The sequence below is a fragment of the Rattus rattus genome, chromosome 11, assembly GCF_011064425.1.
Source record: "Rattus rattus isolate New Zealand chromosome 11, Rrattus_CSIRO_v1, whole genome shotgun sequence".
In the NCBI taxonomy this organism is placed as follows: domain Eukaryota; kingdom Metazoa; phylum Chordata; class Mammalia; order Rodentia; family Muridae; genus Rattus; species Rattus rattus.
Genome location: NC_046164.1, coordinates 10,701,304 through 10,720,087, shown reverse-complemented (window position 1 = coordinate 10,720,087; position 18,784 = coordinate 10,701,304). Strand labels below are relative to the sequence as shown.

Here is an 18,784-nt window from a genome sequence, read left to right as displayed (position 1 = left end):
GGCGGGGCGGGGCGGCCCGGCGTATTATGGGATGCGGCGGTGGAATGGCGCTGGGCGCGTGATTTTGAACAAACCCGGGTCTGTGTTTCGGAGGCGCCGCCGCCGCCGCGGCTGCTGGGAGCCCGGGAGCGCGGCGCGAGAAGGAGGCGGCGGCGCCGCCGGCTCGGGTGAGTGTCAGCTCGGAAGACCCGGGCTGAGCGGCGGGAACCGGCGCCGGGCCCGCGCTCCGGGCGGCCGCGCGGGCAGAGAGCGCTGGCCGGCTCCCGGGCAGCCGGGCCGGTGGGCCGCGGCGGACGGGAGGGTCCTCGGGGTGCGGCCGCGAGCCGCTGGCATCCGAGAGCGCGGCTGTCAGTCGGCGGGGCCGGCGCCGCCCGTCCCGCGCTCGGGTGGAAGGGCCCGGCGGCTGTTGACAGGCTCTCGGCGAGGCCCGGGAAGCGGCCGCCGGCCCCGGGCTTCTGGGAACCTGTTTTGCTGCTGTGTCATTTCGTACCAGCGCCTCCTTTCGCTGCTGCCCGGCGCCGCGTTCTTCCTACGCCCCTTTGTATGGACTCCTCTGGCTGTGTGTCCGTTTCCCTCGCGAAGCCCACCAGCCAAATGTCATAGTGTCCCCGCGGTGCACGGGGGAAGGGAGCGGGCTGGGACTCAGCCTGGCCAAGCAACGGTAAACAACCATCCGAGTGCCGGTGGACCCGGCTGTTGGTGGGGAATAAAGTTGAAAGATGAAGAACCTGGGAACCCCTTACACTGTGCTCAGCCTCTAGCGGGCTCTCTGTAGAAACGCGCTGGAGTGGGTGGGAGACAGCCCTTGATTAAGCCCGAGCCTGCTTGACTTTTATATGGAGTTGTCATTCAAACAAGGTAGGGAAATGAAATGGCTTCTGCTTCTTCCTTATTCTTAGGTAAACTTAAGACAGTAGAATAGTTGTTATTATTCAGTTTGCTCGTTTCAGTGAGGTCTTTTAGAGCTCATAGTGTAGCTGAATGATAAAGAATAAAGCTTTTGAGCTGGCAATTATTAAGGCTTTCTGAAGCCAAAATTTTGGGGGAATGCTGGTCCTATCAAACCTTGCAGCTTATATGTTCTCATTCCTTACATGATTAATTACTTATATCCCCTTTTAGGAACTTATTAGACTACATAATGAGAGGAACGAAAGGGGTGGATAGGTTGTTTCGGAATCTTGTTCCAAAGCAAGCTGATCCCCCACCCCACCCCGAACTGAACAAGTGTTATCAGTAGCAGATGGTTTTTAATTTGGAAATTTAGATCTTAAAACCAGTTGGTAAAGGATTCTAGCGAAGAGCTGTGTTTTCTATATGTGAGAAGTTGATGATTATGAATGATTACACAGTTGAATCAATACAGTTTAATTTTAGTAGCGCTTGTGTATCTTAAACTAACGACAAATGGATGTAATAATGGTGTTCATGGGCAGAAATGGTTAAAGTTAAGTGGAGAGGAAAACAGTTCAGAACTTTATTCTTAATGATTAAGGGGTGGGGGGAGACGGCCGCCTGCAGGATCAGCGCCTGTAATTTAAGGAGTGTCGGAGAAGTCAAGCATGCATATGGAAATAGCCATACTGTCAAAGTAGTTCTGTGGGTGGAGTAGAATGCCAACCTTGGCGAGTGACGTTACAGCTCTCCGGTGACTCTGAAATGTACATGGAATATGGTCTACCATCTCTCTGAAGTATTTTTCTGGAAATGAAAGTTTGGGGCTTTACGGTTCTTGTGTCAGAGTCCACACGGCTTGCCCTCCTAATCAACATCCCGGCCTTGGAATCCGCAGGTATCTCCACTCCCTGTGGCGTTCCTCGGGGCTCACGGGAGCCGTGTGTCTGGTCCTGGGATGATAGGGTGGGCACGACCCGCCGGTGAGCGCTGGAATCCCCGGTGTGCGTTTGAAGGTTGGCGGGGCGGGCGGGAGGTTTCCCCGGATATGTGGGTGTGCGCTGCTCGGGAGGGCGGGCCGGGGCGGGAGCAGGAGGAAGGGGGAGGTGACTGGCGGCGGCGGCGGCAGCGGCCGGGGCTCGGCTGTTGGGGGAAGCTGCTGAGCTGTGATGGTGATGACGAGGTGAAAATGGCGGATCTTTCGAAATACAATCCCGGCCCCTGACATACCAGAGGCGGTGGCCGCGGCGACATCGCCACCCCGGCTCCCTCCTGGGTCCCCGGATACTGTTTAGCGCTCCATTTCGGGCAAACTGGGAAAGGAAGCAGCTGGACAGAGCTACGGTGCACAGGCAAAACAAGCACTGCCCGGGCTCGAAATTGCCCGGGACCTCTGGAGCCCGCTCCTCGGAGCCGGAGGGTGGAGAAAGCAGCAGCCTTTGGAGGTAGAGGAGAAGGGGGTACCGGAGGGTTCTCTGTCTGCAGAGCTCTTTATTTGGGAGCTGGGGGGAGGAAATACGTTGGGGATCAAGAATGACTTGTCCGGAGTGCAAAGGATCAGTAGCCTTGTAATGACATCAACATTATTGTTTTTTTAAGTATCAAGAGGACTGAGTTTGCTTATACCTAAGGCTGCAGCTGAGGCCTAGAGGAACCGCTAGTACTTACCATGATTTCCCGATAGAATACTTAAGATACCCACTCAGTGGGGGTTGGCTGGTGGTGTCCAGCAGTTTAGGGAGTTGTGTTTCTTTCGGGAGGCACAACATTGGCGTTTTCTTCTACATTTAATGTTGGTGACAGGGCATAGTCTGGAATTTGTTGGGATGCGGGTCCTCATCTATTCTTGAATGTATGGACCAATTTTGTAGTAGTCAAAAAATTTTATATGGCCTTGTCATCTTTGGGGTGGCACCATTGATCCTGCCACTTGGCAAATAACAGTTAATACTGTAAATCGTATTTTCTGTTCATTTTTAAATGGAATTTTTTCACTGTCCCCATCTAATTTCATGAATTCAGAGAATGAAGTTATGGGAGATTTTATAAGAGGCTGTAAACTACAAGTGAAATTCTGGTTGGGAGCACAGTTCTGCTTATGAATTTGGCTTCACTGTGAGAGATGTGATGATTGGATGAAAGCTCTGAGCACGTATAACTGATGAAGGCGATTGGAACCTGTTATATTACAAATGCTGCTTCTTTGTTCGGGTAACTAGAGCACTGATACCTTGACTATAAGGCTCGATTGACCTTATAATGGCCCCAGCTTACTTTTGTCATCTGAAGGTCCACAATGTTGTAGATTGTTACAGGGTTACTAGGCAGCCTCTCTACATCCAGCAGGAATGACACTAACAGGGATACATGGTATATAACATTTTATACACTGGTTGGGGCTCTCCTTTTCCCTTCACCTTAAGTGGCAGAAGGTTGGGTCAGTGACCTTGAATTATGAGAATAAACAGGTTAATAGTTAAGAAATGGTCAATTCCTCTGTCTCCTGCGCAGGATACGTGTCGACCCGGAGATCCCCGTAATAGATCTCCGTAATAAACCTCGCCTTTGCTTATTACATCCAAAAAAAAAAATAGTTAAGAAATGCCTACTAGTAGTATTTGCAACTAGCAATGTTTTCTTACTTAGGTTGTTTACAAAGTGATATGATAGTATTTCATATTAGTATATGTGGTATATTGTGATATAAAGGACACATACTTTGAATATTTATATATCTTATATATATATAAATAATATCTACATTATACATAATATATATATATATAAAAATAATGTATATATAGTTCGAACTTTGGCTTTGACTTAATACAAGAATGAGAAGCCAAAGAATGTTTTACAGTAAATACCTGAGAAGTACTTAGAAGACTTAATTATTATTGCTCATTAAACATATAATTTGAGGGGCCAGTCAGACTGCTCAGCAGGTAAAGGCACTAGTACACAACAGTCCTGCAGCTGTCACAAGGCGCTCTCTGACTTATGTCTGGCAAGTGTGCTCCCAATAAGTAAATGAATGACAAAGTAGTAGAGTTGTGGCTGAGGAGACAGCTCACCCATTAGGAGTGTTCATGCCTTCACAACTGCCTTTAACTCCAGCTCCAGGGAGTCTGGCACCTTCGGCCTCAAGAACCGGCACATACATGGCATATGTGCACGTGCACATCAAAACTAACTCCCTTGTTAAAGGGGTTAAGCGCTAGAACTGAAATATATGTACACACATATAATTTGATCCTGCGTTATTCAGTAGAAATTAGGTAGTTTGGCTTTTTTGTTTTTTGCTTTGTTTTGGTTTTGTTTGTTTGTTTGTTTTGTTTTTTAAAATTATGGTGCAATTGTTTAGGTCTACATCATTTAGCTTACTTAGAGTAAGAGTAAGAAATTTTAAAACTTAAAAAGGCTTCGTTATTTTGGTTTTCTGTTTGTTTTGTGATGCAGTCTTGCTATGTAGCCCAGGTTAGCTTTTTTGTGTGTGTGCATTTTGTCTGTGTACCATATGCATACAGTGCCCACAAGCATGCACTGATGCCCACAGCATGCATTGGCTACGTGACGCTGGGGCGCAGACGGTGCTGAGCTGCTGCCGTATGGTGCTAGGCTCCTTGGAAGGGCAGCTGCTGCCCCTTAACTACCAAGTTCACGATCAGGTTCATTGGAACCACCAACTTTGGTGCCTTTTGGGTTGATTCTTAGTGTCTGTGTCTGTCTGTTTGTCTCTCTCTCTCTCTCTCTCTCTCTCTCTCTCTCTCTCTCTCTCTCTCCTTTTTTTTCTGTAGCCTAGGCTGACCTGACATTCTTAGTAGCACACACTAACCTCCAACTTGGGACAGAAAGAATCTTGCTTCTGAGTATTGGGATTAAAGGTGTGTATCTTTATAGTGAGCTGTGACTATTATTACTTATTCAATTATAATTACAGCACTCCCCATTCTCTTTCCTCCCTCCAAAACCTCCCATGTACACTCCTTGTTCTTTTTGAAGTTCATGGCCTCCTTTCTCATTAATTTTTGTTACATAGGTGTGTGTGAGAGTGTATTCCTAAATACATGAGTACAACGGTCTGGATAATTGTAGTTAATTTGTTTCCCAATGTGAAACTGGAGAATCTGGAACACTTTTGATTCCAGGCATTTTGGATAAGGAACAGCCAACCTGTATCAAGGGTTGTCTGTGGGTCCTATACTATGCAAGGGATGTAAGTAAAATAAACATCATTGCCCCAAGGGCTTTCAGTTTCAAAATCACTGCAGGTCAGATTGAAACGATAGGCCGGAAGCGGCCTGACTGCACTAGGCTCTGAGTTGCAAACAACTTTTGAATGGAATGGCAGCCTCAGAAACGTACTTAGGGACATATGTTTATATGAGATGTACTGTAGATGAAGGGACATAAGTAAAATGCCATAGTATTCTCCAGGCTGTGGAGATTGGATACTGTTGATTGCAAAAGGACAGAGTAATTAATACTGATCTACACTTTATATGATAGATTAGTATTTAGTATTTCTATGAAGATATATCAAAGATTAAAAACATCTAATCTTATTTTAATTAATTTACTGTTTTGTGTGTGAGTTCACATGTCCTGGTCTTCATGTGGAGGCCAGAGGACAACGTTTTGAGAGTTGATTCTCTCCTCCCACCAAGTGGACCCATAAATCATTGGTCATTGGGCTTGGTAGTAAGCAAATTTACCAGCTAAGCCACCTCCCCAGCCACAGATTAAAGGATCTTGAGCTTCTGTGTAGATGTACGGCTGAGTGGCTTGTGTTCTTGTGGAAATCCTAACAGTGGGAGGAGTGTGTGTAGGGGGTTAAGGGTGCTGGTGCAGGGGCATGGTGAGACGGAGGTGAAGAGGGTGCAGGGGCATGGTGAGATGGGGTGAAGAGGGTGCAGGGGCATGGTGAGATGGGGGTGAAGAGGGTGCAGGGGCATGGTGAGATGGGGTGAAGAGGGGTGCAGGGGCATGGTGAGATGGGGTGAAGAGGGTGCAGGGGCATGGTGAGATGGGGTGAAGAGGGTGCAGGGCATGGTGAGATGAGGTGAAAGAGGGTGCAGGGCATGGAGATGGGGGTGGAAGAGGGTGCAGGGGCGTGGTGAGACAGGGGTGAAGAGGTGCAGGGGCGTGGTGGAGACCAGGGGTGAAGAGGGTCTTGAGGCGTGGTGAGATGGGGGTGAAGAGGTGCAGGGGCATGGTGAGATGGGGGTGAAAGAGGTGCAGGGCATGGTGAGATGGGGTGAAGAGGGTGCAGGGGCATGGTGAGATGGGGTGAAGAGGGTGCAGGGGCATGGTGAGACGGGGGTGAAGAGGGTGCAGGGGCATGGTGAGATGGGAGTGAAGAGGGTGCAGGGGCGTGGTGAGATGGGGGTGAAGAGGTGTGGCTGTCCCAGCTCTTTGGCCTACTTGTGGGCTGGGTTGCCTTGTCCAGCCTTGATGGGACAGGTCTTATTGTATGCATGTTTGGTTAATGTCCCTGGGAGGGACTGCCTTTCTCCAAGGAGAGGAGTTGGATTGGATCTGGGGTGGATCTGGGGGAGGGAGGATGTGGGAGGCTGGGAGGAATGGGGGAGGGGGAACTATTGGGATGGGATATAATATACACAAGAAGAATTTTTTAAAAATTAAATAACTATCACATTTTGACATGCCTCATTGAGAAATATAGATAATTAATGAGTTAGAGAAGAAAAACATGCAAGTAAAGAGGAAAATGAGGAAACACATCTAATGACTGACTGAAAAGCGACCATAACTTAAAGGAGATGATAGTTAGCTGAGTGCGGTGCCCATCTTTACTCTCAGCACTCAGGAGACGAGACAGGTGGGTCTATGGGTTTGAGGCCAGTTTGGTCTACATAATAAGTTCTGGGCCAGCCAGGGCTACATAGTGAGACCTTGTCTGATAATGAAGAAGAAGATGAAGATGTAGGAGACGATGGTGAAGATGAAGATGATGTCGACGGCATTTGAAGAGAAATTATATGGAAAATATTGACTAGTGTTATTTTCCTTTTTATTTATTTAGGACATACAATGCTGACCTTACAGGTATCAATAAGGATATTAAACGGGAATCCAAGAGGCTTGGATTAGCATCTTGGTTTTGCTTCTCATAGCTGTGATATGACATCTGAACTGAAGAAACCATTCACTGTAGCTTGCAGTCCCGGTTTACCGTTCATGGTAGCAGAGCAAGGAGGATGCTGGGAGCCTGTCACGTCCTCTAGTGTTTGGGGGTCGCTTCTCAAATGACTTTGATTAAGCATCCTTGTTTCGTGCTGTCCTTTGGACATACTATGGCCTTAGCAGCTGTGGTTACCAGGACAAGTCTCCATGGGAACCGTCCATCTTGGTGGGGAAAGCAGGGCAGCAGGAGCAGGGGGAAGCTGGCTGGCCCGTGGCATCAGCAGTCTTGAGGGAGAGGCCAGCTGCGATGGAGTACAGCGTGCATAAAAACAGAGCATGTGGAAGGAGGAAAGCAAGGCGGAGGTGCAGTGTACATGCTTGTTCCAGGCAGTCCTCGGAGGGAGCCAGTACACAGACAAGCAGCAGGTAGAGCCATGACCGGAAATGGGTCCTTCTACCCTGTGGAATCCTAAACAGTAGCTGCTTGTCTGCAGTAAGGTCTTTCCACACAATCGGTGCTGACACTGAGTTCAAGATACTCCTGCTTCAGCCTTCTGGTATGTTTCTTCTGTGCTAACACTGTAATACATTCTTTAAAATGTCAAGATGTAGCCTTTTATTTCCATCTATATTACTTTAAAATTTTAGATAAACTTACTTCTTTTTCATTATCCCTGTGCTAAATCAAATCTGTTTGTCTCTGCTGTGGAGTTTTTCCTTAGCAGCTCCTTAGCTGCTGTCTAGTCCAACGTTGAGATGGCATATTATCTCTTCGTCTGTTGGTTTCTTCTAAGCTCTTGGGGGCTTAATTTCCCAAATAGTCTCAAAGTGAGAAAGTGCCTTCAGTTAAGCTGCTGATAGAACTGTAAGCTAGTTAAAAGTCAGGCTGCGTGGAGTTTTAGATGGAAAGTATTTGCAGAGGCTGATGTTGAAAGGCGGACTTGGAAATGGCTTTTCAGCTTGTTAGCATGTCTTATGGTGGATTTTTACCAAAGTGCTGTGCAGTCCTGAGGACTGTGCACACCCACCGTATGTTGATAGTTTTTTGCAAAGCCCTCTATAAATAATGGTGGAGTTATTCAGTGGTATCCCTCGTCTATGGTTAATTTATTCATTTTTCAAATGTCTACTGAGAGGCTGCTGTTTGCCAGCGCTGTGGTAGGCTCTAGGACGAGAGGCTGTGATGGTGAGGAGCTGAGCAGGTCTCTTTCCTGCTGTAGCTCACGCCTTGAAGAACTGGGCCGGGGGGTGGGAGTGTAATCAAGCTATAGACAAATAGTCAAGAACTCGTAGTGACACTAGATGCTGTGAGGAGACTTGGGGCAGGGTGTAGTGCCTCATGGTAATGAGGGCTGTATTTAACAGAGGGCTTTAGTGTCATTGAGACAGTTAGAAATCATTAGAGTCACTGCTTGGACTTAAACCATTCAACCGTTTTCAGCTGTGAGGAAGTAAAACTTGATTGACTTCTGGGAGTGTACTTTTGCTTTTAGACATAGAATGTTCGTGCTGGGTGGTGAGACTACTGGAAGCATGAGGATTCCATGCTATGTTCTGGGTTCTTCCCCTCTGTACACTGGGGGTCACTCCTGTGCATGTGAAGCAAGCTAACGTCCTTGGCCTGTGAAGAGCCTGTCTTCCTTAGAACAGACTTCGACACTGATGAAGACACACACCAGCACATAGCTCCCATTCCTAAGGGATAAAATTAGGGGATGAATCATGTAACTGAAAGGCCAAACCCTTTGCTTGCTGTGCTCACAAGCTTCTTTGGAGAATTTATTTAAGTAATTTATTTATTTAGTAAGTATGCCGTGCATGTGGCCCAAATGGAAATCTAGAAGGATACGGTGCCCTGTGGCCTGCTGAACGGTCTCTGAGGTGTCCTGGCTCCGGAACGTTGCACAGTCCCACATTACTTACAGACTGGCCAAACCAAATCAGACTGTTTGTTACTACAAGTTTGAACTCCTGCTTCAGAAAGGCACAAACAGGCTTCTGCGTCTGTAACCAAGAACTTCATGTGGGCATTCTCTGTCCCCTGTTGCCTCTCCCCCTTCTTCTTTTGCTTTTTTCCTTCTTCCCCCTTTGTTTACCCCATTATGAAGCAGACTCACTCAGGCTGGCTCTGGAACTGCCTCAGAATAACCCTCTTGCCTCCCAAGTACTGGGGTTTCTAGCACGCACCACCATGCTGTGCTATTCTGGGTCCTATGTTTTCTAAAAGCAGAGCTTTCTTTAAAGGATCAGAAACAGAATGTACAGAAGAGACAATAGTCAAAGCACTGTCACATCTCAGGACTTTACCACCCTCTCTCAGTGGTTGCTAAAACAGTAGAGCAGTTGGCTTTCTGTGTCCCTTGTTCAGCCAGTTGCTCTGCCTTTGTCCTTGCTGTAGAACCCAGGCTTGCCCGCACTCAGCATACTCGGGGTCACTCAAGTAAGTGCACCACCACGCCTGACTAAACGTAAGTGAGGATGCGGGCTCTGAAGTAATACTGAAAACCAACTTGACTGACACTCTGATCTTCAGGACGCGTGAGTGTTCAAGTGCACAGTGAAAACTTCACCAGGACGGATCCTAACCGACTCACGGTTGTCTTGTTCAGATTGTGGAAATGCTAGAGTTTCTGTCATTTGACAATAGAAGAGTTAACTAGAAGCTGATATACAATACATAGAAAGTCTCCAAATGGTTAGGTATTAAATGTTATCTATTATTATCTGAGTGAAAGATGAAGTCACAAGGGTTATTAGAAAATGTTTGGAAGTGAATAGTAAAATTGACCTTAGTGAAGTACATTTAAAGTAGCATTGCTGTTCTTCTGGTTAATTTTTTCCCTTTGTCCTAACGGCTTGTGGTAGGTATAGAGGGCTTCCCCGTCAGGGTGATCTGAGCCAGGGCCCGAAAACTTATGTGAATGTAATTACAATAGCAGGCGTTAGGGTGAGAGTGACAGAGAAGTAACACTTGGGCTTCTGGGCTTCGCTGCTGAGCCCTGGGCCTTGTCTTTTTAAGATTCTGGAAAAAGAAGGTCAGATTACACCTGAAGCACTCAGAAGAAAGGAGGTAAAGCTAGCACTTGCCAGGTAAAAATGAGACCTGAAACCACTAGCCAGATTAACCATGAAGAAGGTAGAAAAAAAAATACCAGTGGGAGGAATGAAGAGGACACTTTTCTCCATAAGCTACAGATTATTATACTAACTTTAACTACACACACACACACACACACACACACACACACACACACACACACAATTATATAGTGCTGATAAATTTGGCAAGAGGAAATAGACAAATTCCTCAGAAACACAAACTATCAAATATCAAAGGTGAAACAGTAAGAGTTTATCAAAGATACTAAATTTATAAGATTAAAGAAGCCTTTCTGAAGCCAGGGCAGTGGTTTCTTCTGTAGAAGCTTGGCAGTCTGAAGCAGGGTCACTGAAGGCCAGTGCACACAAAGGGCACCTGAGACCTAGAGAAAGCTTCCTGAGCTCTGTGTCTTCACTGATACAGCCGAAGGAGCATGGGAGAAGGAAAGACAGCTGTGTGCACAGCCTTCCTGAGCAGAGAATGGACGCACTTCATCTCTGTCAGGCTGCCTCATTCCCAGGCAGATGTTACAAGAAAAGAGAAGGACAGAAAGTAGACACAAGTGCTTATTAGCAAAATAGTAACAATAAATCCAGCAGTTAACACACGTGTGAGGCATGATGGATTGAGAATGTAGGGCTGGATTGGTAATAAAATTACTTTAACTTTTAGACTAAAGTAGATACCATCTGATTTTTTGGTAAAATATAGAAAAGCATATGACAGAATTGTGTGTGTGTGTGTGTGTGTGTGTGTGTGTGTGTGTGTGTGTGTGTGTGTTGCTGGAAATTGAACATTGGTTGGGCCTCATATATATACTAGGCCAGTGTTCTACTGAGAAGCTATATTTCCATCCTTGCCTCTCTTTTGTGACTGGGTCTTGATGTGTACATGGCTATCAGTTGCCCTTCTGTGCTGTGATAAAATACCATGACCAAAAGCGACTTCAAGAAGACAGTTTACTTTGCTTATGGTTCCAGAGCAAGAACCCACTGTGGCAGGAAAGACACGGCATAGGGACAGGAAGCTGCACATTCCCTCCATGCACAGCGAGTGCAGAGCAGGAAGGGGGATGTGACTGAGGAAGCCTCAGCATCCTCCCCAGTGATGGGCTTCCTCCAGCCTTACCTGGAAAGGTTTCTACATCCTCCCCAGTGATGGGCTTCCCCCAGCCTTACCTGGAAAGGTTTCTACATCCTCCCCAGTGATGGGCTTCCCCCAGCCTTACCTGGAAAGGTTTCTACATCCTCCCCAGTGATGGGCTTCCCCCAGCCTTACCTGTAAAGGTTTCTACATCCTCCCGAGCAGCCCCACAACTGGGAGCCAGTGTTCACGTTTGAGCCTGTGCGGCCACTACTCACTTAAACCACTACCCCACTACCCGGGTCAGCCTTGAACTCATAATCTTCCTACTCTACCTCCTAAGTCCTTGGGTTATACACACGAACCACCACTGGAGCTCATTTAATTTCTTTATGATGTATCCATTTTTACTTCATATGTAGTGATGTCTTGCCTGTGTATGCCTATGTGTCACATGTGTGTAGTGCCTTCAGAGTCCAGAAGAAGGCATCAGACCGCCTGGGACTGGAGACAGCTCATGGTTGTAGGCTGCCATATGGGTGCTGGGAACCCAGCCCCATCCTCTGCAAGAGTAGTCAATGCTCTATTTCTTTATGCCAAGTTTATTTTTGTATTTATTTTGTTTGTTTTCTCTTCAGGATGGGCAAGATGGCTTTGCAGATACGGTGCGTTTGGCCTATGTTCTGTCCTAGTGATTGACATTCTCCCGTGTCCTCTGCCCTCTACACTTGCCCCACTGTACTTGTGCAGCAGCCCACAAATGAACCCATATACATATCTATATCTCTGTATGTCTATATATTCAAAGGACCACTCGAAAGAGTCAGAAAACAGAATGAAAGCCAACCTTTTCAATGTGAAGGGGATCTGAGAAACCTACAGTTAAATAGATGGCACTGGGAAGCATGTCATCAAGCATCCCCTTAAGTCATTTTGTGTGACATCACAGCAAATGCAGAAAGGCAAAGGAAATGGAAGGCATGCGGATTAGAAAGGGGGAATTGCCGTTACCACTTGCAGACAAGCGTTGATGAACATTTTAAGGCATCTACATTGAAGGCTGGAGAGATGGCTCACTGGTTAAGAGCACTGACCGCTCTTCCAGAGGTCCTGAGTTCAAATCCCAGCAACCACATGGTGGCTCACAACCATCTGTAATGGGATCTGATGCCCTCTTCTGGTGCGTCTAAGGACAATGACAGTGTACTCATATAAATTAAAAAAAAAAAAAAAAAAAAAAGAGGAATCTACATTGAAAGCTATTGCAGTTAATAAGTGGGCTTAGGATGCAGGGTACGTAGACAGCAATCAAAAATCAATTATATCTCAGTATTAATGATAGACACTTGGGACGTAGGGGAACATCATTGATAATAGCATAAAGCAGAGTGCTTGGGGGTAGACTGAACGGTGTCAGATGTGCACACTTAGAGTATGAAATGTTGGTGGGATAAATATGCTCTTGGGAGACTACAGGGGAGGGGTTGCATTTTCGTATGAGCTGTGAGGAAGACAGTGACAGTTTTTGCCTTTCGTTGTTGGTGTGTGCGTGTCCTGAACTCATCCTGTAAGCCAGACTGGCCTCTAACTCAGAGACCCAGCCGCCTTTCCTCTTAGAATTGAAGGTGTGCTTCAGCACTGCCCAGCGATGGCTCTTGTTTCAAAGGTTTTTTTCCATGGTGCTGTGTGCCCAGGATCCTTGCTATTGGGTGGCTGAGGCAGAAGGATCCCCACTCACAGGTTAACCTGAGTGACTTAGGCAAATTCTGTCAAATAAAATAGAGCTAGGAATGTGGCTTAGAAGCAGGACATTTGCCTGTCATCACATGACCCGGGGTTGCCTAGCAAAACCAAGGGGGGTCATATAGCAAATGACCCTGGATGATACGGTATCTCCCGCTGTAGCAAAGGTCGATTTGCTTATAGTCCAGTGTCAGAAAACACCATCACCTTCTACAAGCCAGAAAGGTTTGTCTAAAGATTCTTCAGTTGGGATGCCAACTTCCTGTATGCTGGGCATCAGCCTGGGCAACTCTTTGTCTTCTTTGTGAGGCTTGGGAGCTAGAGGACCTGACCTCTGCACTACTGAGACAGACAGACAGACACACAGACACACAGACACACAGACACACACACACACACACACACACACACACACACACACACACACACACACTCTGTCTCAGACTCGGGACTTTTGTGTGTCGGGGAGAAGCAGTAACTGGTGACTGGGTTTCCCTGCTAGCAAATAGCTTATTTAAAAACCCAAACCTCCCACCTCAACTTGGGCCATGGCTTCTGAAAAGGGGGAAGGAAGGACGGGGTCCTGGTGGGCTAGGTTACAGGCTGTGAAAGATTTTCTGGGCAGTGAGCACTCACTCACCTGCGAGGTAGACAGCAACAACGTGGACAGGAGAGTTTCCCTGTTAGGTGGTGTTTAGAGGCTCAGCTGAGCAGTGTAAGCCGACGAGGCGATCCTTAGTTACTGCACAGTCAGATCCAGGCCCTTTGCCGAGTGGCTGCGTGAAGAAGCCCTCAAAACTTGGTGTGTGTGGATTTCCACAGGACGGCAGTGAGGGGGAACATGGAGCTTTGCGTTCACTGAAAACCACAGGGGTGGGCTGGGCTGCAGGAGTGAGTTCTTAGGATTGAAGGAAATGCCGAGGTTGCTTATTAGTGCGGAGTCACCAGCTCCTTCCCTGCCTTGACTTTTGCCTCCGGCTGTCACCTTAAGAAAGGCCAGAATTCATGCCTATGTGCCTGTGCCCCATTGTAAAGAAGAAAGAAAAATCACAGTTGAACTACTGTAAGTCAGGCCCCTCTGTGCTGTTTACCTGTGGCATACAAGAGGTGTGGAGTATGCCCTTCCTCACAGCATGCATTGAGATTGATCTTTCTATTGCATTCATTACTAGTTCCTTTCTTTTTGACGGTTACGTAATGTTCTCCTGCACAGATCGCTCGCACTGTGTATATCCGTCCACTTACTAATGGGCATTGGAGCTTTCTCAGTTTGAAACTGTTAGATAATGCTGCTGTAAACACTAGGCTCATGGTTTTAAGCTACACCGCTCCAATTCTTTTCAATAGATAATAGAGAGGGATAAATCAAACTTTCATGGCTCTATGGATTCAGAAACCCAGATTATCTCACTTAATGTAACAATTCATAGTAAGAGAAATGAAGAAACTGAAGCTGAGGGTGGGGCTCTTTTGTGGTAGAGACCGAGTAGCTGTGGTGGGGCTCTGGTGCAGACTGTGGCTGTGGGTGGGGCCCTCGTGTAGAGACTATGAGACTGTGGTTAGGATTTTCACTGACCCTGTGCTATGAATATCTGTAAACCTCTGTGTCCATGCAGCTGGTTCAGGAGTGTTCATGGTCTGACCCTGCCCGGTATCCAGTTTGTGTACATTGTTTATCATTTGACATAACCGACTTTCCAAAGAAACTAGGAGTTTCCACTTCATAATATAGTTATTATAATTATAAGTATTATTTTTTAAATTTATTTTATGTATATGAATACATAACTCTCTTCAGACACACCAGAAGAGGGCATCGGATCTCATTACAGATGGTTGTGAGTCACCGTGTGGTTGCTGGGAATTGAACTCAGGACCTCTGGAAGAGCAGTCAGTGCTCTTAACCACTGAGCCATCTCTCCAGCCCCAAGTATTATTATTATTTTTTTAAAATTTATTTATTTATTTTGAGATAGGGTTTCTCTCATAGTCTTGGCTGTCCTCAAACTCTGTAGATCAGGCTCATCTCGAGCTCAGAGATCAGCCACCACCTCCCCAGTGCTGAGATTAAAGGCCTGAGCCACCACTGCCTGGCTTCTCTTATGAATCTTAATGCAGATATCCAGGGTGAGAGATATTGATGTGTGACCCACAGGTTGAGAACCGCTGCTTTGCAACCTGCAAAGTGGGGCTTGAAGGAGGGCTCAGGGTTAAGGTTGAGAGTACCTATTGTTTTTCTAAAGAGAGTGGGAGTTGGTTCCAACACTCATATGGAGTGGCCCACAACAGCCTGCTATTCTCCCGGATGGGGTGGGCGCTTTGGTCTGATGCTCTGCTGTCTGGTTGGTTGGTGGGTGTTGATGGTAGTTTTTCTGGGACAGCATTCTCATGCTGAGCAGCATCTGGACATGAAGTTCTAGTGTGAGCAAAACCGCGAAGCTGTTGTGAAAGCCAGCACGTATGTAGTGTGGGCTTTTAGGACAGGGAGATGACGCTGAAGGATTAGGCCTGCTTTATTGTCCATTTTAAAACACCAGTGGTAAATGTTTATCATCTTATGCTTTTGCAATTAAAATGACCAACTTTGGAAGTATACAAAACCAGAGTTTGGATCTGGTCTCTGCCATTCACTAGTTGCCTAGGAAGTTATTTAACCCTCTCATCTGTGAAGTAGGGGTGGTGATGTTACACATATCAGAGGGTGGGGAGGGAAATTATGCCGTGCTGTCAACAGTAACTTCTCCATGCTGCCGCTGACTCTGGCAGCAGCAGCAGGACCTGCGTTGCTCCTCTATACCGTGTATTGCCTGCAGGTGCTACACCTTTGTGGGTGACACATGCTGTCCAGGAACATCCCACAGTCCTTCTGCCTCAGCTTCTCCAGGCCTGGGGTCACAGGTTCAAACCACCACGCCAGCTGTATGTGCTACTCTGAATTTGGGGATAGTAGCTCTGTTTTAAAGAAGGTAAGGCAGACGCGGTGATGCCCCCTGCAATCGTAGTACCCAGGCGGTCGAAGGAGTAAAAGACAGTCTGTGCTAGGTAGTGGGATGATCTCCAAAAGAAGGAAAGCAAGAGCTGCCGATGAGTTCTAAAGGATTTTAAAGTTCTCCCAGTAAACAGTTTACTGGTCCATCCATACTGTCTTTAACACATGCTGATACTGAAGTTCACTCCTTTATTGGGAGTTCTAAAGGATTCTTAGGTAAAAGCATTTCGGCTGATTTGTCTGTAATCTACACTTATTTTTTCCCTTGATAGGGGCTGGTTGTACATTCTTTTTTCTGTTGTATTTACTTTTTATTTTATATGTGTGTTCTGCATGCATGGATGTATGTCGTGTACATGCCTGGTGCTTGTGGCAGTCAGAAGAGGGCATTGAATCACCAGGAACTGGAGTTCTAGAATGTTGTTAGCCACCATGAGAGTGCTGAACCCCGGTCCTCTCCAAGAGCAACCGTTGCTGAGCCATCTCTCTAGACTTGTACAATCTTAGTTTCCCCGACACTTTCAATCGCATAGGATTTTAAAATCTTTCCAAAGAAAAATTCCCTTAGTGAGAAGCTAGTTGATTAGACTTGGGTCCTGTAGTTCATTTGATCTCCAGTCATGAAGTGGATTCGTCCAGAAACTCCTTTAATGTTTAATGAATATTTATAAACAGGGTAGTGCCATTTGTATATAGGCCATTTTTAAAGATATTTCCATATCTTAGGTTCTTAAAAGTAGTGTGATTTAGATCAGCATCAGGGATATCCTCCAGTTAATTATGTGTCAGTGTCAAGACTGCTTATTTTGTTATTTACATTTTTCTTAATGTATTTTTCAAACTGCTTCAAACCCTGATAACAGTCTTTCCCCTTTTCTTACAGCACCTGGGCATCTTTCCAGAAGCAGTGCGATCATGGAGGTGGTGCCGGCTGAGGTGAATAGCTTGCTTCCAGACGACATAATGGACACTGCTATTACTTTAGTGGATGAGGATAGCATTGAGGCTGTAATTGTGTCATCCCCAATTCCCATGGAGACAGAACTGGAAGAAATTGTCAGCATAAATTCTACTGGTGACTCTACAGCCACGCCCATTTCCACGGAACCAATCACAGTGTACAGTAATCACACTAACCAAGTTGCAGTGAATACCACAGTTTCTAAAGCAGACTCCAATACCACAGTGAAACCAGCATTTCCGAGTGGCCTTCAAAAGCTTGGTGCTCAGACTCCTGTGACTATATCAGCCAATCAGATTATTTTAAACAAAGTATCACAGACATCTGATCTTAAACTTGGCAATCAGACCCTTAAACCAGATGGACAGAAGTTAATCTTAACAACTTTGGGCAAGTCTGGCTCACCAATTGTTTTAGCACTACCCCATAGCCAACTACCCCAGGCTCAGAAAGTTACAGCTCAGGCCCAACCAGGAGACGCTAAGTTACCACCGCAGCAGATCAAAGTAGTTACCATTGGAGGGAGGCCAGAGGTGAAACCTGCCATTGGGGTCTCAGCACTGACCCCAGGAAGTCAACTGATTAATACCACAACTCAGCCCTCTGTGTTACAGACCCAACAGTTAAAAACAGTGCAGGTAAAAACCAAAAAGGGCATATTACTTACAGTGCATGTTACAAAGTTCAACTGACTCAAAGTTGTCTTTCTAGGGATGTTAATTGCCTAACTTTCAATTAATTCTTTTGAATGTTTTAAGTAATTGTGTGGATTTGTTTTGTTCTTAAATTTGATATGTCTAATGCCCATGAAAAATTTTTTTACCAGAGAACTTATAGCAAACTAAGTTTGATTAAATTTCAAATTGTATGTTTATAGCCTTTTATGCATTTTATATATATTGGTAGCTTGGCTACAGAGTATTATTTTGCTGGCATAAAGATGCCCAATTTCCTGCAAAGCTATGACATCAATCCATCTTTTTTCTTTTTTCCTGGTTGAGTGATGACGAAAGACGAGGTAAACGTAGCTGTTTGAGAGCCGTGTGGGGCCAGCAGTAGCTGCTGCTCACAGTGCCTGTGTCCTGATTGACACTTCCTGGTCATCACTGTCCTTCCTGTTTGCAGTATGAGGAAGATACCGAACACAAGGGGGCAAAGTGCATTTTGAGCTGACCCTGTTGGGTTCGAGTCTCCCCCATGTCATCCATAGGCTGTGGCTTGGATCGTATGCTCTCTGAAGTTTTTACCTTAGCTTAAGATGGCTACTTATCATTTAAAACAAAATGAAACAAACAAAACATAGTATTAGATAGTTTTCAAAACATTAAGGATCCTTCAGAGTAGAGCTTAATAATATGGACAGTATAATAAAAGATCACCAGGGTATACATGAAATGTTTTCAGTTTTGATGGCCCCAAAAGTCTCTTTAGGCCGTTACAGCACTTAGACATACAGTGCTTGACTTAGAGGGAACCGCAGTACACTTCCTGTGTGGAGAGTTATCTTTGGAGAGAAACTAGAGGGCAGCTAGTTGGGCCCCCCTTCCCTTCACTCCAGCACTCGCGAAGCAGAGGCAGGCATATACTCTGGGTTTAAGGCCAGCCTGGTCAACAGAGAGTTCCAAGATAGCCTGGGCTACACAGAGAAACCCTGGGAGTCGGGGTGGGAGGAGACACCAGAGGCATGAGACGAAGTAACAGAGGAGTGAGGGGCGAGCTGGAATGTTTGGGAGAGACTGCTACTTCCTCTTAGCTGACATTTACATCAAAGCTTTGGTTATTGTTTTGGGAAAGCTTTAGAAACTTTAATTCTCATTTACATTGTATTAAGAAGGTTAAGCTTTCTCAAACCTTGTAACCTGCTGTA

General features: G+C 46.0%; 1 protein-coding gene across 1 annotated transcript in view; it reads left to right on the top strand.

Annotated features, from left to right (window-relative positions):
* The first annotated feature begins 23 nt into the window (after positions 1-23).
* Positions 24-18,784, top strand: part of Lin54 (lin-54 DREAM MuvB core complex component) — a 56,633-nt gene continuing 37,872 nt past the window's right edge. Inside the window, exons 1-2 of the mRNA XM_032916254.1 lie at positions 24-167; positions 16,840-17,555. Of these exons, the coding sequence (XP_032772145.1) occupies positions 32-167; positions 16,840-17,555 (852 nt within the window). The 5' untranslated portion in view covers positions 24-31. The remainder of the gene's footprint in view (positions 168-16,839; positions 17,556-18,784) is intronic.